This window comes from Ovis aries, chromosome 17 (assembly GCF_016772045.2).
Source record: "Ovis aries strain OAR_USU_Benz2616 breed Rambouillet chromosome 17, ARS-UI_Ramb_v3.0, whole genome shotgun sequence".
Taxonomy (NCBI): domain Eukaryota; kingdom Metazoa; phylum Chordata; class Mammalia; order Artiodactyla; family Bovidae; genus Ovis; species Ovis aries.
The window spans coordinates 55,926,241-55,952,836 of record NC_056070.1 but is presented as its reverse complement, the minus strand read 5'-3'; the positions used below and the strand labels follow the sequence as shown (position 1 = coordinate 55,952,836).

Genomic DNA, 26,596 nt, shown 5'->3' with positions numbered 1-26,596 from the left:
CAACCATCTCATCCTCTTTCGCCTCCTTCTCCTCTTGCCCTTCATCTTTCCCAGCATCAGGGTCTTTTCCAGTGAGTCGGCTCTTCGTGTCAGGTGGCCAAAGTATTGCAGCTTCAGCTTCAGCATCAGTCCTTCCAGTGAATATTCAGGATTGATTTCCTTTAGGATTGACTGGTTTGAATCTCTTAGTAATCCATTAAATAGAACCAGATCCAAATGACTAGTTAAGGCAGGAATCTGAATCTCCACCCCTGCCCTGAAACAGCCCAAAATACACATTGGCTGAAAAGCAACCTTTAGATCCAGTGAACTTTCTCTGAAGGTCTATTGCCCATGTGAGGACTGGGGTGAGGAGGCAGCGGTATGTGTTCAGAACAGGGCTGTCCCTTTGCACACTTACAGGGACTACCATCCATACTGTGTGTTTCACCGTGAATGGCATCCCACCATCCCAACTCAGTTTGTAGGCTACAATGTTAATAATGGCCCTGAGGTTGTACAATTAAGCAGCCCTTTAGTGGTAGTTACACATAGATAAAAATAAGAGCTAAAAGAGCTCTCAGGGCCTGGGGCCTGGGAGCAGGGTGGTGTTAGAGAAGGGATCACAGGCCAAATTGTTAGTATGAGTGCCTATGGCAATTTATAGACTAGATGCGAGCCTTTAAAAGTGTGTTTGGACTCATTTACCTTTTCCCTGCAATACCTCTGTGGTTCTTTGAGTTTACACCCTTTGGAGGTGTTTGATCTAGAAAAGTGAATAAGAAATGACCAGGTAAAAAGGATGCAGAGTTGAGGGAGGGTTCCCTGGCAGAGAAAACAATGTACACAGGATTGCAGTCAGGACACGAGCTGGAAAGTTGGGTGACTGTAGACACTGTTTGCTAAGTTTCTGCTCTATCTCAGGCACTGACTGGGCTAGGGACTGATGTAAGGTCACCTCTAACGTGAGAGGAAGATGAGAGCTTAATCCTGGGGATCAATCAGATAGTTTCACATCTATGCAGCTCAGCAGACCCTGGGTGAATGGGGGTTGGGGAGCTGGCCATGGTCCTGAGCAGAGATTTTGCATCTCCTGGGATCCTTCTGAATGTTTCATGACAAGGACAAGCTGTGACGGACAAACACTTCCTGTCTAGGAAGCCATCAGAAGCTGCTTCTGATGGTGATGGGCAAGACCCAAGTTGTGAATTCAGAAGAGAATCTTTGACTACGCACTCCTTGCCACCAACTGCTCCATACCTCGTGTGTGTGTGTGTGTGTGTATGTGTGTGTGTGTGTGTGAATCATGTCCGACTCTTTGCAACCCCATGGTCTGTAGCCTGCCAAGGTCCTCTGACCATGGAATTCTCCAGGCAAGATTACTGGAGCGGGTAGCCATTCAATTCTCCAGGGTATCTTCCTGACCCAGGGATCGAACCTGGGTCTCCTGCATTGCAGGCAGATTCTTTACCATCTGAGCCACCAGGGAAGCCCAACCCTGCACCTCAGACCCCTGCAGTTTCCCCTTGTACTGAACTCGGTGGAAAAAGCCATTGTGAATTCCTGAGTGGTTCTTGGTCTCTAGCAAGTAATCCCCACCATCAATCAAACAGAAGAACATGGATCAGAAGCTCACAGGCCAGTGGTCTTGTGCCTTATTTCATTGTCTGTTTCTAAATTATAAGCCAGGGGTTCTTTGGAGATAGTCAGTGCACTCTAAAAAATACCTGCCTCCCTGCTGATGCATATTTTCTGTCCACGCTGGCTTGGTCCATGAAGAATAATTCTTTCATCCCATTTAGTCATTAAGCACAATAGGTAATAATGGGTGCTGCAGGGTGGGGCTTGCATTCTTTAAAAAGCAACAACAGAAAATACTCACTTACCTCAGAACCAAAAACTGACTGCTGAACCACCTCCAAATGCTGTGCTTTTTTTCCTCAGGTGGGATAAATTTCTGTGTCCTGACAGATGGCACAAGAGGGCAGTGGTTAGGAAAACTACTATATATAAAATAAATAAGCTGCAAGATATATTGTACAGCATAGGGAAACGTAGCCAATATTTGATGATTTCATTTTTCCCTGTAATGTTTCACTTTTCAATACTCACAGAGGGACAGGAAGGTATAAAGGCCGTAGAGGCTGGTTTCCTCCAGCAGTTGCATCTTACGTGAATACAGTACAGTGTGACTCTGTGACCACAGTAAGCAAACTAGCAACCAAAACTGCTGAGAAGATGTTTCTACCCAAAAGCTGTCGCTGCCCTGGAGATGCCTGTAAAGATGAAGACTAAGGAGTTGGCTACAACCAAGTGCTTGAGCATCTAAACCATGGACCTTCTAGGTGAAGACCTAGAAAAGGAAAGCAAGATGTAATGGTGATGAAGAGAGAAACTCTCCAGGCTTCTAATCATAATCTCTGATTTCTGTTGCCAAAAACATGGAGAATCCGTTAGTTTCCAATGAATCACATTTTTTTCTTGGGGGAGGCTGCATGAGAGCCTGAAGCACTGATTGCATTCATGATCTCACCTGAAATTCAGTATTGTCCACTTACCGTCAGTTCCCCCTGAGAGATATTTACTTAAAAGTTTTACTTTTATTCAGAGCCTTCTAAAAAATTGGATGGGTTTACTAGCTGGTGCTAGTGGTAAAGAACCTGCCTGCTGATGGCGGAGACAGAGGAGACACAGGTTCAATCCCTGGGTCGGGAAGATCCCCTGGGGGAGGGCACGGCAACCCACTCCAGTATTCTTGCCTGGCGAATCCCATGGACAGAGGAGCCTAAAGGGCTGCAGTCTACAGGGTCGCAGAGAGTCATACATGACTGAAGCAACTTAGCGTGCATGTGCGTAAGTGTTGAATATGTAACTTGGGAAAACCTTTATGTGTAAGAATCACTGCTAAGAAGCTCAGTAACATCTTCATTCTGCAGAAATCTTGAAGGTAGGAACTACTACTATATTTATTCTATAGGAAGAAAACTTAAGCTCAGGGAGTTCAGCGATTTCACTACATTCAGACATTGGTGAGCAGCAACTTAATGGAGATGGTAACAAGGTAGAGATTTAGCCATCATAATATACGGAAGAAGAACATTAGCTGTTATTCCAATAGTCTAGACCTATATTTAGCCATTTTCAGAAGTTGTCAATGTATTTTAGATTTTGTTATGGTTTATTCACTGAGTCGTGTCTGTAGCCTGCCAGGCTCCTCTGTCCATGGGATTTCCCAGGCAAGAATACTGGGGTGGGTTGCCCTTTCCTTCTCCATATAATAATTTTAAATGGGGTATAAGCTATAAAACTTTTGAGTCACTGTGTTGACACCTGAGACTAATATAAAATTGTAGATTAACTATACTAAAAAAAAAAAAGACGGTGGCTCCTGGATTCAGACAGACCAGAGTGAAAATCCTGGCTTTGTTACCTTCTCATTGTGTGTGACTTTAGGCAGGCAGCTTCAATTCTGTGAACCTCAGTTTCTCCAACTTTGAAACTGTAGTACCTGCCTTGTGGGGCTCTTGTAGGGATTAAATGAGATAATACATGTGAGGCCTTGGGGCTCTGCCTGACGCTCAGAAAGTGCTCTGTAGGTAATGGCTATCATGAGGGTAATTTTCCCAGTCTAAGTCCTCCCCAGAGTTTCTGTACTCAAGGATAGTTAGCTTCTTCCATACCCCCTCCAAGCTCTAATTTGCTTCTGGGGTGAATAGACAAAACGGGGGTCAGGCAAGTGAAGGCATCATGAAGAGCACACTACACCCCTTCACAGGGCCTGCTCGCCCATCTTCCCTTCCCTGTGAGGTTCAGGACTCCTGATAGCAGTTGCCTAGAAACCGGACCCGGGGGGCTCCTGCTCCCTTCCAGAAACCTCCCTAATTGGGGTGCATGTGGAACAGTTTGATGACCATTGGTGGGTTTTTATTCTTCCAGAAGCGTTGCATACATCCCTCATACAAATACTGACTCACATTAATGGAAGAGTAGCCCTGGGGCCAGGCGCCTTTTAACCATAAAGGAGTCAGAGGGATGGCAGCCTTGTTCAGCATCCTCAGACAGAATGGCTGTTAGGTTGCTGTCACTGTGTTTGCATTTCAAGAGGTTTATAAAGTCTGAAATGGATTTGGGGAGAGGATGGTGTGTGAACAAGGGTGTGTGTGTGTGTGTGTGTGTGTGTGTGTGTGTGTGTGTGTGTGTGTGTGTGTGTGTGAACTGTGAGCTCACAAAAGCTTTCGAAGTCCATTTGTGCCATTGACCAAAGCACAATGTGTGCCTACTGTGTAAGCTGGTATTAAGGTCTGGATCTGTGTTCCTTTGGGGGGAATTCAGCACCTCTTGTAGTCATTGGGCACCAGGTAGGTCAGGGACCACATTGCAAATTAAAGAAATAACTTTCCTGAGAGGCACACGGATGGATATTTCATTTGATCACTTCTTCCAGAACACCACTTTCTATATTCTAGTTCCCAGTTGGAAAAAAATAAAAAACTCAAAGGCATCCATTTATCTCTATTCTGTTTGGATGAATCAGCTTCTGCACAGATGGTTCTGCATACCTGCTCCATCCAGAGAGAAATATGAACACCCTACATCAGATAGGGTGGTACCATTGTACCCACAAGGAGGCAGGTGTTTAATTCAGATTTGAGATGCAAGAATTTCAAGCTCTTAGCTATTTAGGCAACAAGCATTTTACTGAGGACTCCCCATGTGCTGGTTCTAGGGACACAGAAAAGACTTGGAAATTGTCCCTACCTTACAGGTGCTCCATCTGGTGGTGGGGGTGGGAGGAGGGTGTATACAATCAGAAACAAGTCAACAGGCTGTTGAGGGCTGCACCCACCAGAGATGCCTGGGAAGAGCGGAAGCAGCTTCGGCGCAGGGTGGGGTTTATACCTGAGTAAGTTCTGAAGGTTGAGTAGAAGTTAACCAGGTGAGGAAGAAGAAAGGGCATTGCAAGCAGAGGGACCAAGGTTGCATGATGACGTTGCTAGAGCATCCGGCGGCAAGGAAGAGGCTCAGTGAAAGCCACTCAGTCATGTCTGACTCTTTGCGACCCCGTGAACTATACAGTCCATGGAGTTCTCCAGGCCGGAATACTAGAGTGGATAGCCATTCCCTTTTCCAGGGGATCTTCCCAACCCAGGGATCAAAGCCTGGTCTCCTATGTTGTGGGCGGATTCTGTACCAGCTGAGCCACAAGGGAAGCCCAAGAACACTAGAGTGGGTAGCCTATCCCATCTCCAGTGGATCTTCCCAAGGCAGCAATCAAACCGGGGTCTCCTGCATTGTAGGTGGATTCTTCACCAGCTGAGCTACCAGGGAAAGAGGCTCACAGGGTGGGACAAATCCAGCTCATGCAGAGCCCTGGAGGCTGGACTGGGAAGCCCAGAGACAATGTGCAACATTGGAAAGCATGAGCGGGGAGGGAGGGGAACAGGGCAAGTGCTCCAAAGTAAGGAGGCCAGTGAAGAGGGAATGGCAGGAAAAGATAATGATTTGAGGGCAGGGCAGTCAGGCAGGGTGGAAACCTTTTGTCACTTAGCCCCAGGGAGGGGGTCCAGCCCTGAAACAAAGCAGGGTGGAGCCAGCCCAGATGGAGGGGAGCTGTGAGAACAGCGGAGGGGGGTGGAGGGGGATGCTCTCTTCTCAGGATGTGCATCTTCACATTGAGGAACCTGAGTCTGGTACCTGGTTGGAGGACCAGAACATCAGGGGTGCAGGGCTAAGAGGCAGACATGCTATGGTCGCTACATGGCCAAGACTTTTGGACTCCAAACCCCCAGCTGAACATGTCATGCCTTTTTCAGTTCCTTGAGTGATGCCTAAGGTGCTTTTTTTCAGTTCTTGAGAAAGGTGCAGAGGGTTGAGAAGAGGGAGATTCACAGAGATACAGCTTTTTTTGCGTCTTAATTTACTCATCACCAGCTCACCTGTGTGTGTACCCTGCATCCATGAGGAGACTTGATTTTTTTGACTGTGGCCTTGGCAATTAGCCATAGTGTGATGGGATGGTGAGGACCAATCCTCCTCTTTATAAGGCGGTTTTGAGTATCTAGTTTACAACTGTACTTCGTTGTACAGATTGTACTCTGACTGTTTTTTAATGCCTTCACATCTACTTCCTCACTTTTCATCTTTCACAGGTCAGATAAAAATAATATTATCTTTAAAAACAGATGAGGAAGACAGGTTCAGGCCTAGATACTAGTACAGACTCCACTGCACCCCACCTGGGTGACGTTGCATAAGTCAGGGAACCTCTCTGTATTTCAGTTCCTCACTGTGAGATGGGGTTGATAATAGCTAGATTAGTGATTGTAAAGCATTTTTCATAGTTATTGGCACGTGGTAATTATTCATGTTCTAGTGGTGATGGTGGTGGTGATAGAGGCAATGGTGGTGATGGTTGTCCCTAAATTATAGTAGCTGAACAGAGTGGTTAATGATTCTGCCTAAATCACAGAGCCAGTTATCAGTAGAATTAGAACCTGGCTTCCTGAAAGTGTCAAAAGTGTTAGTCATTCAGTCTTGTCCAACTCTTTGCGACCCCATGGACTGTAACCCACTAGGCTCCTCTGTCCTTGGGATTCTCCAGGCAAGAACGCTGGAGTATGTTGCCATTCCCTTCTCCAGGGGATCTTCGTGACCCAAGGATTGAACTCAGGTCTCCAGCATTGTAGGCAGATTCTTTACCATCTGAGCCACCAGAGCAGCATTTCAGCTCCCTGATTATAATCCACTGCCTTCAGCATCATTTCCCCCTAAAACATCCACAAGGCTGGATGTGGGTTCCTTATATTCTTCTTTCCATCTCTTGCTCCTTGGTTTCCTCCTCGTCCTCCTTTCCTGCTTTCTTCATTTTCTTTAGTGAAGGTCTGAGACAGAGATTACGTAAAGAAAGAACCCAGAAAAAAAAAAAAAAAACACTTGAAGCAATTAGGTCTCTGCATATCACTTCTTATTCAGTAGAGCAGAGGTTTACTTTCTGGCCCTTTAGCTTAATAAATCTCATCACTTAATGTGATAACCAAGCGTTGATCCTACCACTACCACATAGGGTAGATTCACAGACCTTTATAAATCACTGCATGATGCTGCTGACCAAATCTCAAAATGTTAATAATTGCGGTCTAATTAGACTGTTCTGGCTTCCACTCTTGGAGAAGAGAAACCCATAAGCTTGACACTTGAAGCAAGTGCCACTTTCCAGAAGCCCATGGGAACTTGGAGCCAAACGGCCAACCTGGCTGTGTGCAAAAGCAAGAGTTATAACAGCAGTCATTTATGGCTTCATGGAGATGATGATGATGATGATGATGATGAAAATGATGGTTGTCACCATTTATTGAGGAGCTTCCCTGGTGGCGCAGAGGTGAAGAATCTGCCTGCAATGCAGGAGCCACAGGAGACGCAGGTTTGATCCCTGAGTGGGGAAGATCCCCTGGAGGAGGGCATGGAAGCCGACTCCCATGTTCTTTCCTGGAGAATCCCACGGACAGAGGAGTCTGGCATGTACAGTCCAGAGAGTCGCAAAGAGTTGGACACGATTGAAGTGGCTTAGCACACATGTGCGTTCACTGAAGATCTCCTGTGTGCCAGGCAATATGCTAAGTGCCTCTCATTTCCGCAATATCCTAAGAGGGTATCCATTTTTCCCCATGTTAGAGGTGAGCAGAGTGAATCAGACAGAGGAAAAACTGACTCGCCCAGAGTCACAGACATTGAGTGACAAGGAAGCGATGACCAATTAAACCCAGAGAGACTTTTTCTAAAACCCAGTGCATTTTCCTCTTGCAGCACTTTGAAATCAGGCAAACTACTACTTAACGTCTCTGAGCCACAGTTTCCTCATGAGCAAAATGGAGACAAGAGTACTTCCTTCCTAGGGATGCTGTGTGGGTGCAAGGAGAGAATTTCCCATGAGAGCTCAGCTCAGTGCCCCTCAAGCCATCCTTGTGCACTGCCTCCCAGTGCCCCCAGGCAGTACCTGCTTCTCTCCAACTGCAGCCACTCGCTGGGGCCCCCAGTCCTCATTCCTTCCAGGCTCAGACCCTCCTGTTGAATATTTCCCAGCTGTTCAGACATACTCCGTGGAGACGATCCCAGACCTACCTCTCTTGGCAGTTTCATGCTTCTAAGTTTCTTTGCCTCTTTCCCATGATCCAGACTAATCCATCCTAATATCAGTCTCTAGTCTATGGCCAGTGATTTACCCAAGATGACAGCATTTTAAATGTGATAATCATGACAGTTTAGTCAAAGAAAAAAAGGGAGAAAAAGAGACAGAGATTGTCATTTGCAGACTGTATTCAACTGCAGAGCAAACAGAGCCCTGAAATTACCATGACTTAAGTAAGACAAAGTCTTACCTCCCTCACATAGAAGAGGTGTTTTGGTTTGGCTTGGTTTTATTTTTTATTTTGTTTTATTTATTTGTCTGTGCCGGGTCTTAATTGTGACACGAGGGATCTTCAGTCTTTGTTACAGCACGCAGGATCTTTCAGTTCTGGCACCTTTACTTGGGAGCTAAGTCCCTGATCAGGGATAGAACCTGGGCCCCTTGCATTGGGAGGGCAGAGTCTTAGCCACTGGACCCCCAGGGAAGTCCTGAGAGGTTTACCTTGTGGAAGATGTACTGGTTGTCCAGGACCCAGGTTCCTTCTGTCTTTTCATCTCCTCTCCTTAGTGTTTGCTTCTGTCTCAGGGTTTCCTCATGCTCACACAATGGCTGCTGGCACTGCAGCCATTGTAGCTAAGTTCCAGGCAGCAGGAAGGAAGAGAGGAAAAAGGGACCGAAGGACAAATGCCACCCTGCTGTGTTAACTTCCTTTGTCGCGTTTTCCTAGAAGTTCCTCCCAGTGACCTCCTCTTGTACATCATTGGCTAGTCCTACCTCCAGAAGAGCTGGGAAAGGTAGTTTTGTTTGTTGTTGTTTTGATGACTTTTTGTCTAGGTATTTGCTGTTCAAAATAACTTGGTCTGTTTCCAAGGCAGCTCAGGAAATGGATATTGGCACTTCCTGCCTTTGGGAGAAAGGACAAGAGGTAGGGAAATAAAACCAGCAAATGCTGACCACCTACTCTTTGTCAGGCACTGTCCTCAAGGAGTCTGCAGTCTAATAGGAAAAGCAGACAAGGAAATAGGCAACTGATCAGATAGCATGACACATGCAACAGTGGGGAGCACATAGGCGTGGGGAGCTCATAGGCATGGGGAGCTCATAGGCGTGGGGAGCTTTGGGGGCGCAGAGGAGGCGCTTGGCCTAGTCTGGACTTGAAGCGGGGAGGAAGCAGCAGTATTGAGTGGTCAGCAGCTGACGGTTTCTCCCAGACCTTAGAATCAGCAAGTGAAGGAAGGGAGGACATGTTGCAGGAAGCGGCAAAATCATAGAATTCTGAGGGACAGAGAGATACAAATGAATGTCTGGGTGAGTGGTCAGAGATAAAACCCAGGTCTTAGAGGACCTGATTGCCATGGGGAAGAGTCTGGCCTTCACCCTGAGCGCAGTGGGTTTGGAACACTCTGATGGGAATGAATCTGCCTTTCAGAAGAGCCCTGTGACAGCAAGGTGGACAGTGGATTGAGGAGGAGGAAGATGAGATAGGAAGCTGCTCAGAGGAACAGAGGCAATGAATGATGGCTTCTGGCTAGGGTGGTAGCAACAGGAAGTCAGTCTAGTGACATTTAGAAAGTACTTGATATCACTTTGTGATCAGTTAATGATGAAGGGGGCGAAGCAGACAAAAGCAGTCACTCCATTTCACAGGTGAAATGAATTGTATTTTGCCACACTGAGGACTCCTGAGTAGCATACTTATCTGTGTCCAAAGAAAAACTCTAGGCTGTGTCTTCTTCCAGCTCAAACATCTGCTAGGTGCGTGTGCACTCTTCGCCCAGACCTCAGAAATGCCGCGTAAATTTCACAAAGGAGCCAGAGAGAACAAAACCTGAAGCAGATAAAGCTACTTCTCTAATTGTGAGTCAGTTCTTCTGTGTCTTTATCACAGCCTCAGTAGCATCTTTCTGCCATCTGATTAAAAGGAACCCTTGAACCAGCTCTCCTTTTTGGGCTGAGTCATTCAGAAAGGAGAGAAATCCATCTGAAACTTCTGATCTCAGAGATGAAATCCTAACTTGGCAAATCTCCCATTGTTAGGCATTGCAATTAGCAAATGACCCAGGGCCGGTAAAGAGATGTTCAGATGTGATTTAATAAGAGCGTGGTTGCAGTAAGCACTCAGAATATGTTTGCAGTCAATTTGCTGTATACACAATATGCTACCAGAGCAATCTTTTGTGTATGCAGTTGACCTTTTTTCTGGCAATCTTGTCCTGTAAAGAAGAGTGAAATCCTCCATTGCAAATCACTGGTGCTCAGGAATTGGCTCTAATTTGCATGCTGACAAAGATATTAACTTGAGGGGGGTGGGTGTTGATAATACAACACGTCCTTTTGTCTGAAAGGTAGTTCAAAATCTGTGTTGTGACTACAGTTGACTGAAGTTCAATTACTGTAATAAATGTATTCCAAATTTCATCTCAATTGCATTTGCATTTTAATGAATGATTCTCACCTTCTTGTCAATTTGGCAGCCAGGCTAGATTTATTAAGTTATTGTATAAACAGGGCATTCTAATGCGGAAATTTAAATGCAAAATATTTGCTCGGCCACATTTAAACTGGGGCTGCTTTATTAATTCGTCTGCAGGGGTTGCCTCAAAATTCAAAAATTTAAGGACCGTGTTTCCGATCCCTCCGTTCCATCATGTTTGCCCTGTCCTCCTCTGAAATCGATCTGTCTGGGTGGGCTGACAAAGCAAGACGTGAGCCAGCCAGATGAAGTGGGCTCTCTAAGCTTTCAGCCTCCACAAGCTGGGAAGAAACTGATTTATTTGCTATTATTTGAAAACAGTAAAATTTGTTAAGTGAAAATTTCCCACGTAGGCATTTCCCTTCTGGGAGAGCAGGACATTCCTGAAATCAGATTGCCAAGAGTGTTTGTTCATCTTAATGTCATTCCGCCTTCCCCGTCGAAGCTCTCCTGGCTTTATAGCCCCATATTTCTTGCAGGCAGAGACAGAAAATGTGAGTGAAAACCAGCTGGATGCAGAGCCATAATACCATTAAAAGTTGTGGTTGGTTGTTTTTTTTTTTTAAGTACATCTGGGCTGTTGATTTTTAACAAAACGATTTGCAGTGGTTAATCCCATGCCCCCCATAATGGAAAGGTTGAACGTGAGTTTCTCTCCCTGCCTCGTAGCTCTCCAGTACCCCGCAGCTTCCTGCCAGGCCCCTGTGAAAAGAACAGAGGCTGTCTGTTTTAGACGACCATCAGTTTCTTCAAGGCTCTGGGGATGGAGGCTGATTCAGGTAATGGGAGACGCAGAAGAGCACAGTGCCCTCCAAGAGTGAGAAATGGCTGCCACAGCTGTGCTCGAAGAACTTACTGAGACGAATTGACTGCTAGTGTGGGTCAAAGTTTTATTTCTAGCTTGTACCAAGGGAATCAGGCTTCTGATAAAGCAAGTTTGAAGATTTCTTTCTGCAAGAGTTTTGTTGTGTGTGTGTGTGTGTGTTTTTGTTTTTTTTTAATAAAAGGAATAGGACAGCTAAACCAGCGTGCCTCAAACTTCTATGTGTATATGAGTCATCTAGGGGTCCTGTGAAAATGCAGACCCTCATTCAAGAGGTCTGAGGGGGACACCAAAGATTCTGCCTTTCTAACAAGCTCCTGGGTGTTGCTGATGCTGATGGTCCAGGGACCATACTTCGAGTAGCAAGAAGCTAGATAACATCACTCAAGGGTGGAATGGCTCGGTAAAGATTAACAGATGTGTGGGTAAATCTCACAATCAGAAAGGACTCTTGATCTCACAGAAAATTACACAGCTTATCAGATATGCTATCAACAGACACTTCTCTGAGGGGGCTGTTAATTGCCTTACGCCCCGAGCTCTGTGCCACATCGTGTCTGCTCAGGTCTGAGGCATGATTTTCTCAGCGCCATATTTTGTCATATCTAATAGACACCTTTTTCACATTTTAACATCTCTGTACTGGAAATACAACATACAATTATGTCTCAATTGACTTTTCATGGGGTTTTCCTTCTTTGTGATTCATAAAATAATGTCATGTCTTATAACAAATGATGTATTTGTCAGCTGTTTTCACCACAATGCTGTGTAACAAGCTACCCTGAAACTCAGTGATTTTCAGTATTTCTTCCTTGCTTATACATCTGTGGGATAACGAATTTGGCTGACTTAGGTTGAGATCAGCTGGTTCAGATCTGTTCCATGACTTTTTTACTCTTCTGGGGTCAACAAAATAGTGGGTTTGGTTCTTGTCATGGACCCAACTGAGCAAGCTTATTTCAAGCTTCTGTTCAGGTCATACCTGCTAACATCCCATTGGCCAAAGAAGTCACATGGTGAAGCTCAAAATCAGGATGCTGGGTGTACAATCCACCCCTGAATGTAGGGAAGCGGGGAAGGGGGGATGGAGGGAGTATCCGGTGAACGATGACCTAATCTGCCGCAGGTGGTGACTTGGATTGAATTAAACATGGCCTAAAGAAGGAACATGTACACCACCATTTTCTCTTCTGAGGGCCTAGAGGTGAGCCCTGTGCAATAAGAACAGCCCAGAGATACATCAACTTGAAACTTTAAAGCTCTCTACTGAAGAGTCTGTATAGTCTGTATATTGTCACCCTGCTTATTTAACTTATATGCAGAGTACATCATGAGAAACGCTGGACTGGAATCAAGCTGGAATCAAGATTGCCAGGAGAAATATCAATAACCTCAGATATACAGATGACACCAGCCTTATGGCAGAAAGTGAAGAGGAGCTAAAAGCCTCTTGATGAAAGTGAAAGAGGAGAGCAAAAAAGTTGGCTTAAAGCTCAACATTCAGAAAACAAAGATCATGGCATCTGGTCCCATCACTTCATGGGAAATAGATGGGGAAACAGTGTCAGACTTTATTTTGGGGGGCTCCAAAATCACTGCAGATGGTGATTGCAGCCATGAAATTAAGGGACGCTTACTCCTTGGAAGAAAAGTTATGACCAACCTAGATAATATACTCAAAAGCAGAGACATTACTTTGCCGACTAAGGTCCATCTAATCAAGGCTATGGTTTTCCTGTGGTCATGTACGGATGTGAGAGTTGGACTGTGAAGAAGGCTGAGTGCTGAAGAAGTGATGCTTTTGAACTGTGGCGTTGGAGAAGACTCTTGAGAGTCCCTTGGACTGCAAGGAGATCCAACCAGTCCATTCTGAAGATCAGCCCTGGGATTTCTTTGGAAGGAATGATGCTAAAGCTGAAGCTCCAGTACTTTGGCCACCTCATGTGAAGAGTTGACTCATTGGAAAAGACTCTGATGCTGGGAGGGACTGAGGGCAGGAGGAGAAGGGGACAACCAAGAATGAGATGGCTGGATGGCATCACAGACTCGATGGATGTGAGTCTGAGTGAACTCCGGGAGATGGTGACGGACCAGGGAGGCCTGGCATGCTGCAATTCATGGGGTCGCAAAGAATCGGACACGACTGAGCAACTGAATTGAACTAAACTCAACTGAATAGTCTGGTGTTTGCAGCATATGCAGGCGGAGAGAGAAATCCCAGAATCAGCCCTGGGGGCTCCCAACCCTTGCTTGCTACTTTCCAGCCACTATGATCTTCATCATTCACTTAACCTCTTCCTTCTGTTTTCTTAACTGCAGATCACAACTGCTCAGTGAGTTGACAGTAGTAATCATAGTACCCAATCATTGAGATACTACGCTAAGCTCTTTACATCCCCCGTCTCATTTAACCCTCCCAGCAGCCCTTGGAGGCAGGAATGACTTTTTTCCTCATTTGGAGGTGGAGAGACTGTGGTTCAGTGAACTTCAAAATCTGCCTAAGCAGGTAGCAGAGACCCACCCCATCCAGAGCCTGCCCCTCCAAGCCTCAGCACCGCATCCACTGGCTCTCAGATCAGGAGGTGCTTGGAGGGAAACCTGCCCCTTCAGTCTGACTCAGCTGTGCCCCAGGAGACTATTCCTATTGTCATACTGCACATTTTTCATTCATCAGCTCACACAGACTCCTGTAGAGAGAACGTATGTCTCTTAAATGTAAAAACCTTCTCCACTGCATCAGTGAAGAGGAAGTGGCTTTGGGTGGAGGAAACTTTGCATTCTGTAATCTGCTCCTTCCTCTGCTTGCCTGATGCAGTTAATTATTTGCCTCCCCATTGCTCCTTTTGCAATGTTAGCCAGGGGAGTTTTACATTGTGGGAAGCAGTGAGCAGGAGGTGCTGGGTGAGTGGACTTAATGGCAGAAACTGCTCTTCACTGTAAATACCTCCCTTCCCGCAGATAGCCTGGTAACAGCAATAATGATGAAGAAAATAGAGGAAACATGCAAGGGAATTAAACAAGAATTTGATAAAAGGTTAGGCAGTTTTAAATGGACTTCTGCAGTAGCAGGGGCGCGCTTCACGGCACGTGGAATGAACACCCCACAGTCCTGAAGTTCCCAGAACAGGTTCGTGGGTCTGACCTGAGGGCCTGGACATTTACCCGCCCCCCGCCCCACCACAGACACACGCACACACATACACACTGCCCCCAGCCACCTCTGTTCATCTCAACCAGTTCTTTCCAGAGGATCTAACAGCTGGGAGTCTGGCTGCCTTGCTTGACAGAAGCTGCAATTCTACCAGAAAACTTGCTAGATTCCTCAAACTGGCAACCACCATCTCCCCTAGTCTCTTCTGTGAGTTCACCAGTAAGACAGGCATTCATCAATACCCACATCCAGAGGTGTGTTGCAGACTTGGCTTTTCACTGTGTCCTCCTTATTCAGATCCTTGAAAGAAATCTCTTCCTCTTCCACCTGGAATGGCTAGCCATTACCCAAACAGCTTTTTGATGTCTCATGGTCATTGGAAATCACATGAGGGGTTATGTTTCCCTCTTTGCATTGGCTTCTAGGATGCTCTGGGCCAAATCTGTGTACTAGCTCGTGTGTCATGAGATTTGATACTTGTCTTACCTGATCTTGTTTCCTTATTCGTCACGTCTCCTGCCTTTCTCACTTTTTAAATTGTCTGCCCCTAAGCAGAGATATTACTTTGTCAACAAAGGTCCATTTAGTCAAGTCTATGGTTTTTCCAGTGGTCATGTATGGATGTGAGATTTGGACTGTAAAGAAGGCTGAGCCCTGAAGAATTGATGCTTTTGAACTGTGGTGTTGGAGAAGACTCTTGAGAGTCCCTTGGACTGCAAGGAGATCCAACCAGTCCATTCGGAAGGAGATCAGCCCTGGATGTTCTTTGGAAGGAATGATGCTAAAGCTGAAACTCCAGTACTTTGGCCACCTCATGTGAAGAGTTGACTCATTGGAAAAGACTCTGATGTTGGGAGGGACTGGGGGCAGGAGGCAAAGGGGATGACAGAGGATGAGATGGCTGGATGGCATCTCCAACTCGATGGATGTGAGTTTGAGTGAACTCCGGGAGTTGGTGATGGACAGGGAGGCCTGGCGTGCTGCGATTCATGGGGTCGCAGAGTCAGACACGACTGAGTGACTGAACTGAACTGAACTGAACCCTTTTTGGAATAAGGGCATAACCAAGTCAAATAAAATTCTTGCCAAACTCTTAATCTCTACTTTTGTAGAAATAAGGTAACTTAGATGTAGAGGTGGAGTCTGTGAATTCTTTGAAGATGCATCCTTCATTGTAATGCCAGTGCTTGAACAGAACTTGACACATAGTAACCGCCTAGCACAGACTCTGAGACAAAATAGGTGTCAGCTCAGGGCTTGGCACATAATACTCCAGCCCCTTTTATTTGCTGTGGCATGGACCATCAGCCTGTCACTTATTATAAAATTCTTAAGAATTTTGTTAACCTTCGCAGTCAAAGAAAACAAAGAGTTGGGCTGTTCCACGTGTAGGTTTAAATATGTGATCATACTGTACTTTAGTTTCCTAGGGCCACAGTAACAAAGTACTACAAACTGGGTGGCTTAAACAGCAGAAATGTGTTGTCTCAGTTCTGGAGTCTAGAAGTGCAAGATCAAGGTATCAGCAGGGTGGGTTTCTTCTGACTCCTGAGAGAGAAACTCTGTTCCATGCCGCTCTCCTAGCTTCTGGTGGCTTGCTGGCCATCTTTGGCATTCCTTGGCCTGCAGAAACATCCAGGCCTTCACTGACCATGAGTTCGAAATGGCGCTAACCCTTCCGCCAGTCCTGTCTCTCACTCTCCCGTGTCCCTGCTTCATGCTCCTCCCAGTACTTAGCGTGTCACCTACAGTTCACTGCTTTGTTCCGTGTCTGTCTCCACCCCCTGGAATAGGAGCTTCATGAGGACCAGGATGCTGTGAGCTGTTTTGTTTGCTGCTGAATCTCAGCACCTAGAGCAGCTCCTGGCACACAGTGGGTATTCAGTACGTCTTTGTTGAATGGTTAATAAAGATGCAGCTGTTTAGGCAAACACTCGCATTTGAAACTGGCTGTGAATCAATGCTATGACGAGTCTGACTTCACTGTTTTAAAATTTATTTCCAGTGGAAGGATAATTGCTTTACAATATTGCTTTGCTTTCTCGTGCTAAGGAGATTGGCTTGCCTTTTTGGAGGTCTGGGGTCTTCAGCTGTCATGTAGAAGTGGTGCTGCAGGAGTTGTTCCATATTCTGATGAGTTTGTGGGGAGGCAGGTGATCTCCCCGTCTTACTCTCCACCGTCTTCTTCCATCCTTCTGATTTCATTGTGTGACCTTTGACGCTGCTGAGCTGCCCAACCCACCTTCCCTCTGCCCACATGAGGGGGGAGCGTTATAATAAGAAACCCGAGGTGCTCCTTGTTTGTTGCTGGAGAGCTCAGTCCCCACACAAACAAAGGACCCCTTGCCCCAGCCCTACTCCCACAAAACCCTAAGCCACCCCTGCTCTGCCCAGAAAGCCTCACAATGTGAGTTGTGTCATTTTATGCCTTTGTGCTGTGTGTATGACGACAGCCTTGACCTCTGAACCAAATTCTGAGCAAAGAGGCTCCATGAAGTAACGTAATCATGAAATAGCGTTTGCTGTCACGCCAGCCCCAGCTCCCAGATTAGCTCTGCATTTGCTTTGTTTGTGCCACATCGAGAAAATCCTCTTTTGTGGAATTGAAGGGTTGCACATGGCTCTGGTTTTTCTATCAGCTTATCTGGCAATCTCAGGGTATCCTTTGATGAGTGGGTTCAGAAGCTTGAAAGTGAAACAGAGGAGCATTTTTGTTTCAAATACGAATTCCACCTCACATCAACTGCTTGCATCCCTAAGCTTAAAAGCCCACATGGACAATTCAGGGCCAGTTATGTATAATCTGGCCTCACTGTGTTCCACCCGGTACACAGTCATTTGATTTTGCACAGTTTTATGCATGAGGAACCTGAGAGATTATTTTGCTGTGACAAGAACGTGGCTGGACAGGTGACACCTGATCCTTGCCGCCACATTTTTGTGAAAATTTCAAATTGCTCCTATGAGATAGATGCTATGATTAACCCCATTTTAGAGATTAAGAATGTGGCATGTAGCGTAGAAATTCAGAAAAGTTTACTGGCTGAGAAGCAAGGTCTACACTTAGGAAAAGATTGCCAGTGACCTTCCAGTGACATACGTGTATGGAACTCAAATATCACACGTCGTGGAATCTAAGACAAACCATGACAAACAAAACAAATAAAAATACTGCCAATTAAATCGGTCCTCCAGGATGTGGATTGTTATTCTCATTTCATAGTACCTAGCAGAGTGCCTAGCACACAGCAGGCACTCAATAAGTATTTGTTGAGTGGTGGAACCAAAACCTGGAAAGGTTAGATAATTTGTTCAAGGTCTTTGGTAGGAGGTGGTCTTCGGTAGAAGTCAAGCTTAGCGTAAGTAACTCTGACTTTGGAATTCTAAAGACAGGAAGACTCCTGCTACTGGGCCTGAGAGTGTCCTTCAGTTAATTGTCGGTCCCGAGATAGTAAGACATTGCCTTGAGAGCCAGCCCATCTTTCTCCCTCTTTCTTTTCTTCAGCACCTTAATTCAGTGGGTGAAGATTGGCCGTGGATACTTCACCATCCTGAGGGAGGAGAGTGCTTTGAAAAAGAAGCAGCAACAACTGGAGAAACTAAAAGAGGAAGAAAGAAATAAATTCCAACCAGCCAAAATGCTGTCAGATATCCAGTATGGGGATTTGGTTCTGCCGTAAGTAGACCTCTGTCGCTGCAGCCCCGTGGCCTTGGGAAGGACCATTGAGAAGGAACACTGGCTGGTTGGGTTGAGGGGTGGCAGCTGTCTCGCACAGGAAGCCCCTTCTTAGGCTGGTGTCTGATGACTTCTTTCAATCTGACCCAACCTACTTCGCCAGCCTCACCTTCAGATATTCAGTGATCTTCTACTACACATGTCCGTTCTCATATCCAGAGCCAAGAGCTAACCAGGAAATCTTGCATGTCCCCAGATGTGCTTCTTTCCCTCTTCTTCCAAGGTTTATCCCTACCTCTAGATATTTTCTTGTGCTGTTCCCTGGGCCTTAAATGCTGTTCCCTACTACATCCTCTCCCTACTAAAGTGCTACTTATCCCTTATCCTTACAAGCTCAGCTTAAATGCCACCCTCTCCTGCAGCTTCCGGGATTTCAGCCCACCACCTCCAAAATCCATTCTGACTCTTTCGAGTTCCCATACTGTGTTTGTACACTACTTTGTTTCATTACAGATCAATATCCCTGTTCTAGACCTTCTCCTGAAACCTGAGATCCTAGTTCAGTGTCCACCCAAAGCAAGGGAACCAAAAAAAAAATTGTTGTGGTTTGTTGAATACAGTAGCCTCCCTCTTTTTGTAAAGGTCTCTCCTCTGGTTGGGAGAGGACCATCAACAGACTGGAACATTATGAAATACCCTATCATGTAACAATAACCATGCGAATAATCACAATTTATAAGGGGTGTCTGTCTACCATGTGCTTTGTGCACATCTTTCTGTCAAATTTTCGAAATGTTCCTATGAGATAGATGCTATGATTAGCCCCATTTTAGAGATTAGGAAATGGCAACCCACTCCAGTACTCTTGCCTGGAAAATCCCATGGACAGAGGAGCCTGGTAGGTTACAGTCCATGGGATCGCAAAAAGTCAGACACAACTGAGCGACTTCACTTTCTTTTCGCTTTTAGAGATTAAGAATGAGGCTTAGAGATGCTTACATAATTCCCATTATTGAATTATGGAAAGCGTCCCCTAAGTCCCAAACTGAGTGACACCAACTTTCATGGATTGTGCCATTCTGCAGAAACAAGCTCCGGGGATACTTCTCTTGGGCAGAGCGAACAAGGCGTAAATCAGGGATGAGAAGGAAATGCTACAGCAGGCAGAGAGGAAGTGTTGGGCTGGCCCCAGTTTTCCATAAGATGTTATGGGAAACCCTGAATGAACTTCTGACCAACCCAATACATGTGATAGGAATGGCCTGCCACCGTAGCCGCTGTCCTGATAAAGCAATGGGCTCTGCCTGGCTCCACTTCAGAGTCACCTGGGTGCTTCTCAGACCCATGACAATATCAGACTTTCTGAGGGTGTTACCTGGACATAGCCTTTTTCAAAGCTCCCCTCGAGAATTCCCATGTGGAGCCATGGTTGAGAGTTACTGTGCTAGAGTTGACTTTAGGAACCCAAGTTGCCATGTTGGTGCCTAAGGAGGAAATGGGATTCACAGCAGATAGTCCCTTTCTTCTGCACCGCTCCCCAAATTCTGTTCTTCACAGTCCTTCCAACGCAAAGATCGAACCCGCATCTCTTATGTCTCCTGCATTGGCACATGGATTCTCTACCACTCCACTGGAAAGCCCTCTCATTAACATCAAGAAATATGAATGCGTGCATCTTAAAAGCAATAGTCCTGTCAGTGGAGTCGCACAGTGTGGGACCTTTCTGTGTCTGGCTTCTTTCACTTACCTGAATGTTTTGAGGTTCATCCCAAACAGAAAGTAGACTGGTGGTTACCAAGGGCTGAGGAAGTGGGGCAGATAAGAGAGTGACGGCTTAGTGGGTGCAGTGTCTCCTTTGGGGCTGATGAAAATATTTTGGCGCTAGAGTCAGGAGATGGTTGTACAACCATTGGTTCAAATGCCATTGAATTGCAACCTTTGAAACAGTTAATTTTATGTTATGTAAATTTCAACTGAAGAGGGGATGAAGGGAGTTCTCCTCTGGGAGGCCCTGGAGTGGGGGTGAGGGTCAGGCTGGACACTGGTGGTTGCCAATCCTCTTAAAGCTCAAGGTTCCCTGTGACTGTTGGGAACCCTGAGTGTGGACCACGAAGGGCTGGTATGGTTCTAGTCATCTTTCCCCTGGAAGTGTGGCCCTTGGGAACCACACTTATTGTAAGGAAGGTCTCTCTCCTCTTTGATTCCTCATTTGGGCAGACTTTGTTTTCCATCCCCCTTGCCTTGTGAAGCTGTCAGAGGGACTAACCTTTTACAGCTTGACAGACGTCCTTAGGACCAAAGCAGCACTCAGGCTGCCTCACCTTTCTAGTGGTCTCCAGTCTCACTCCAGTTTTGGCTAAGAGATTCCCACTTTGTTGTCGGCTCTTTGACACTTTTTTAAAAAGAATATTTTGTCCAACATTTTTGGTTATTTATATCTAAAACATTGGTCTAAATAAACTAGCCCACCATTTGGGCATTTATTTAAGAGGAGAGACAATTCTGTGACTTACAGCCCCCGCCCGCATACCTTCCAGGGAGTGAGCATCCCAAGGAGAAGCTGCCTTTGGCGAGCAAAGGGTATTCAGGTGAACAAGCAGATACAGAGGAAGAGCACAAAGGCTTCCCGGATAGATAGAACGGGGACATTCAGCAGACAGGCTAAGGGTGTGAGGAGAAGGGACCCTTTGGAAGAGAGAAGAGCGAAAGGGCAGCCATCACTGGGTGAGAACAGAAATATCTAATGAGGGTTTTTATAAGGCTTTGCCTCAGAGTGTGAGATGTAAGGCCTTCCCTGGTGGCTCAGCGGTAAAGAATCCACCTGCAATGCAGGAGATTCAGGAGATATGGGTTCAATCCCTGGGTCAGGAAGATCCCCTGGAGGAGAGCATGACAACTCACTCCAATATTCTTGTCTGGAGAATCCCATAGACAGAGGAGCCCAGTGGGCTACAGTCCATAGGGTCACAAACAGCTGGACTCAACTGAAATGACTAAGCACACGTGCATGAGAAATGTAAAGCTATTTCTTGGTTTCCCCACAAGATCTTCACTAAAATATTCATGGCCCCTTAGCGCCTTATGGTCTTAGACCTTTATCTTGGCTTCCCAGTAAGTGTAGGGGTGAGACGGGGGACAGTCTCAACCCTGGCCCAGTCTCATTGTATAGCCAGTCATTTATGTACTGAAGACATACTGTGTGCAGGCCTTCTGATGGCATGAAGATGTGAAAAGGGCGGAGGAACAGCCCCCACCACGCGTGAAGCCACGACACGACACCATGGCGTGCACCCAAAGTGCCCTGAAGTGTGCCTGCGAAAGGAGGACCCTCCTCCCGTGTGTTTCTCCTTTGCTGTCATGCCACGGCCACACTCATACTTCGGACACCAGATGTGTGGGGTTTTCCCCCACACCAACCAAATGTCTGTGACACCAGTGGGGTGTCCTACCATCCTATTCAGTTCTGATGCTTTCCACGTGGAGTTAGCATCAGAGCCCACAGGTTAAGGGTTCACGCCCACAAGGTGACCCCCCGCATCAGATGCCAATCACTAGTCCCAGGCTGTCAGCTGTACTTCTGATCAGCCAGCTGTAAATCAGGGTTCTCATGACCTCCTCTTTGAGTCTGATCATTTTCTAGAGTGGCTCACAGAACTCAGGGATATACCGACTTACATTTTCCTATTTCAGTTCAGTTCAGTTCAGTCGCTCAGTCTTCTCTGACTCTTTGCGACCCCATGAACTGCAGCATGCCAGGCCCATTTATTATATAATAAAGAGTACAGATGAGCACCAAGATAAAGTACATAGGGTGAGATCTGGGAGGGTCCCAAGCGCAGGAGCTTCAGTCCCTGTGGAGTTGGAGGGTTTGCCCTCCTCCTGTTACTTGGATGTGGTTATCAACCCAGAAGCTCTCCAAACCCCGTACTTCTGGGATTTTTATGGAGGCTTCATCACATAGGCATGAACTGTTGTTAATTCAGCCTCTAGCGCCTCTCCCCTTCCCAGGGAGTTCTCAGCTTCTAATGGCTCAGTCTTTCTGGTAACCAGTCCCTATCCTGAAGCTATCCAGGAGCCCACTAAGAGTTGCCACATTTGAATAAAAAGACACTCTGGTCACCCAGGAAATCCCAAGAGATTTGGGAACTCTGTGTCATGATCCAGGGTATAACACCAAACATTAGAACAAGAGCAGCTCCTGGTGCTCTTGTATCACTTAGGAATTTCCAAGAGTTTTAGGAACTCTGTGCCAGGAACTGGGGGCAGAGACTGATATATAGATACAGATAGATAGATTTCCATTATTTCACAGTGTCCAGCCCCTTCAGTTTTGGAAGTGGAAAGGAAATCTGGAAAGAATTCCCCAAAAGGTCCCACTGAAGGTCCCCATAGGACCTTCAGTGCTCAGTGGGAGTTTGTTGGGTGACACAAAGGAGATGTGGTTATACCCTGCTATTTCAGTCCACCAGAAATCCTACAGCCAGCATGCCTGCTTAGAAAGGCCAGGGCTGGAGGAAGAAGCTGTGATGGTGTTTATCTTTTGCCAAAAATCAGAAACGTGATTTTCAGAGTGAAAAAAGAAAAGCAAGCAATCCATGACCTGAGCCACCACCATCCAGCCACTCAGGGGACCCTAGTGAAGTGTCCTCCCAGGACCTTGAAGGGGCACAGGATAGACAAAGCCACTCAATGAATTTAAGGAGTCTCACCCTTTCTGTAAAGGTCCCAAGAGCTCAGAGCAAATCTTGCCCATAGTGTCACCTAAGAGCCCAGTGACGCTCTTTGAGTCTGGTACTTCCAATGACACTAGCCAGCTGGCGGCCTTTCTCTAGAATAAAGAGAAGGAATGAACTCGTGGCTCTTACTTAGAAGAGCTTTTTTCTCGGATTAACAAGCACACAGACAGGTGCTGGGGAAGATGGCCTCTGTTAAGGACCCTTCTGTGACCATTTCAATAGTTCAGTTTTAACGTTTGCACATGGTCATTAATCCATGGTTGCAGAACACAATCCTTCCCTCTCCAATCCATGTTTCAGTGTGCGTGACATGGTTTATTTAAAGTTTAATAAGTTTAAATATGCATGAGATCATGCCTCTCATAGACATTGGTCTGGTTATGTCTTACCCAGTGGATTCTATAAGCTGTGCAATGCTGGTTATTAAAATAAAACTGGAGGCCATTATTGCACATAGCCATCAGATGCAGGTGGGGAGGCAGGTGTTATAAAATAGCACTGGGAGATGGTCCATACCAGTACGAAGAGGTGGGTAAGAGCACAGGACTGAGGTTCAAGTCCCAACTTGGCACGTAACAGCTGTTTAACTTTGGGCAAGTCACTGTGCCACTCTGAGGCTCCTCTCTCTACACGCTTGTGAACCTCACCAAGCTCTCAAATTTGTTGTGAGGATTGAATAAAATAATGCTTAATATAGAGCCTGACATATGAGACATGCCTAGTAATTGCTAGCTGTTATTACACAGTGAAATGAATTTGATCTCCCTGGGCCTCAATTACCTACAACCCTCAGATCTATGGCTAAAAATCTCAATTTCCAGGCAGGCTAGAAAGTATCTCACATCTAAGAGCTATGTTCTATAAATATAATTCCAATCACAGAATTATCAAAAATACAAGTGTTCATTTAGAACTGCTTTTTTAACACAGTGTTTGATCCTGTGCGTTATAAAAGTAAAAGGGATTAAAAGGAATTATCCCCCCCTCTCCCCACCAACCCACCCCCCCAGTCTAAGACCATAGGGTAAGTTCTTTCAGACCAAAGTTTTAAATCTGACAAGCTATTTAGGGAAGAAAGAAAATCAAGCATGTCCCCAAAGATTCCTGCCTGCAAGCAGTCTTTCTCACTGTGTTCAGTGACCTCATTTCTCAGCTGCAAATTCAGCTGGAAAAGGTGAAAAAAAACAATGGGTAGAATTTGTCTTATTATTGCAGTTGAGAGGAAACATAAAACAAGAAATTAAGGAGTGTAAAAGCTGGGTTAATTTCCACATATTCCAAACTACTGGGGGACTAGGTGGAGCCAGTAAGACTCCGAGCACCAACATACTGGCTTGTGGTTTCCTCAGCTCCAGGGCGGAATTAAGAGCCTATGGAAATGGAAGTCTGGGGACCTAGATTCTGCTCCTATTTATTTTTCTGGTGTGCCTTGCAGCTTGCGAGATCTTAGTTCCCTGCCAAGGGATTGAACTCCTGCCCCCTGCATTTGAAGTGAAGAGCCTTAACCTCTGGACCACTGGGAAAGTCCCCTTATTCTGGTCCGACTCTAGTTAACTCTATGACCCCAGGATTGTCCTCAAAGTCCCAGAAGGAGGGTAAATTCCTAGTGGGTGCCCCCACTTCACCTCTTCTGCCTCCCTCCGTCTCCTTTCCCTATGCTAAGCCAGAGTGATCTTTCCAAACATAAACTGCTGCCGATTTAAAATCTTCAACGGCCACCATTCTTTATAAGATGAGGACTGGAAAAGTCTGACCTGGGGTTGCGAGGCTCCGGACAGCCTAGCCCTTGTCTTCCCCTCCAGCCACACTTTCCCCCACCTTCCCTCTTCCACAGGGCCTCTTGCCCCACCCTCTGCCTACTTAATTCTCATTCAACCTGCAGATCTCAGCTCAATATTTACTTTTGTTCCAGTTACTGTTGCTGTGAGCAACCACTCCAAAACCCATTAACTCAAGACAGCAAACATCTATTTCACTCACACATCTGCCATTTGAGTGGGGTTCAGGGCGGAAGGATCATCTACAGAACCAGCTGGGATGGCTCAGAGTGAGTGTCTGTTTCCGAGAGGGCTCATCCATGTGAGTGGCACCTTGGGGCTGCTGTCACTCTGAGCTCGGCCAGGACTCTGCCCCCAGGAGGCTCTTCACAGCCTTCCCGCGTCTCCGCCCCGCCACGCTACCCCCCCACCCCCCACCGCCACCAGCATGCTGGTGGCTAGAAATTAAGAGTGAGCCTCCCAAGACATAGAACAGAAAAGCTGCCAGCTCCTGGAGGCTGGGCCCAGAAATGGGCATCATGCTGCTTCTGACACGTCCTGTTGGCCCAGCCATTCACAGAGCCAAGATTTCAGGGAAATGGGACTATATATTATAAAGCCACCTTCCCACTGAAAGAGACTTGGGGCATATATTTCTAAATTGATACAACTCCCTCCGGACAGTATTCTCAGACTCAGTTTCAGCCAGATTCTCTGTTTGGGGCTATCTGAGCACCATTCATGCTCCCACTGAGTCTTGTCACAACTGTGTTTGTGTGAAGCTCATCTCCCCCATGAGGCTCTAAGCTCCAGAAGGCAGGGCTGGTTCTGTCTCCTGCATCACTGCACCCGCAGCCCCTAGCACAGAGATGTTGGATAAATGTGGGTAGACATGAATGAATCAGGGAACCTGTCAATGATTCAGTCAATGTTTAAGTGCTCAGGCTGAGAAAACTACAAGGCTTTAAAGGAGCACTCAGGTAGCCTGAATACTCAGGGCAGGCTGGGAGTGAGATGCCAGGGGCTCTTAAGTCTCAAGCAACCCAAGGGGTACCCACCTCCTGCATAGGTGGGCAATGGTCTTGATCTTGGACCCCACCCACCTCTTACCCAGAGTGGCAAGAACTTTACAGTCTCCATCTTTGTGTGACATCTCCCAGTTTTAAAATACAGACAACTGATTCCATTATGCACACAGTAGGCTTATTAAGATGTGTCTGTGGGCTCGATTTGGTCATGGGCAAAAAATATTTGCCCTATGACTCAGGCAGGCCAAAATTAAGGGGAAAAAAAGACTATTTTCTCTGACTGAAATGACTTACTCCATGATGGTGCTGAAAAAACAAAAAACTTATTTATGTTATTAAATGTAGCTTAATGTTTTTCATTTTTTGAAGCAGTCTTTTTCAGACAAGTGTCTGTCTGGGCTGATTCACGTCTCTGTAAGCCTCATGTCCCCTCCCTTCCTGTGATGGTTTTGGCTTCAGAGGAAGCCCCTGTGTTCCCTGTGGGGCAGGGAATGGGCTTTGGAAGAGGTATGCCTGGTTGTGGCTGATCTTTGGGGGAACACTTGTGCCCACTTATGAAGTTCTAGGTCCCCGCATCTCACAGCCAATTCATCTAGCTGGTGAGTCAATAGTCTGGAGGGTTGGGAGAAGTCTCTTTAAGGGAAGGACCACAACTGAGAACCACTGACTCCAGGCAGCTCCTTCCCTGTGTCCATCCTGACGTTTTCACTTCTCACCATCCCCATTGCTAGGACCCCGGCACAAGCCAGCATGCTGTCTCCAGCTGAAGTTATCATGGCACTTCTCATCTGTCTCCTGGCCCTCTTCCCCTGCCATCGGCCACTCTCAAAACAGCAGCCAGAGGG

General features: G+C 46.3%; 1 protein-coding gene across 4 annotated transcripts in view; it reads left to right on the top strand.

Annotated features, from left to right (window-relative positions):
• CCDC60 (coiled-coil domain containing 60) overlaps positions 1-26,596 on the top strand; it is a 163,795-nt gene that overhangs the window by 95,896 nt on the left and 41,303 nt on the right. For all 4 annotated transcript variants that reach the window (XM_004017586.6, XM_060401230.1, XM_042234641.2 and 1 more), the window contains exon 3: positions 18,060-18,230. In XM_004017586.6, coding sequence (XP_004017635.3) covers positions 18,060-18,230 — 171 coding nt within the window. The remainder of the gene's footprint in view (positions 1-18,059; positions 18,231-26,596) is intronic.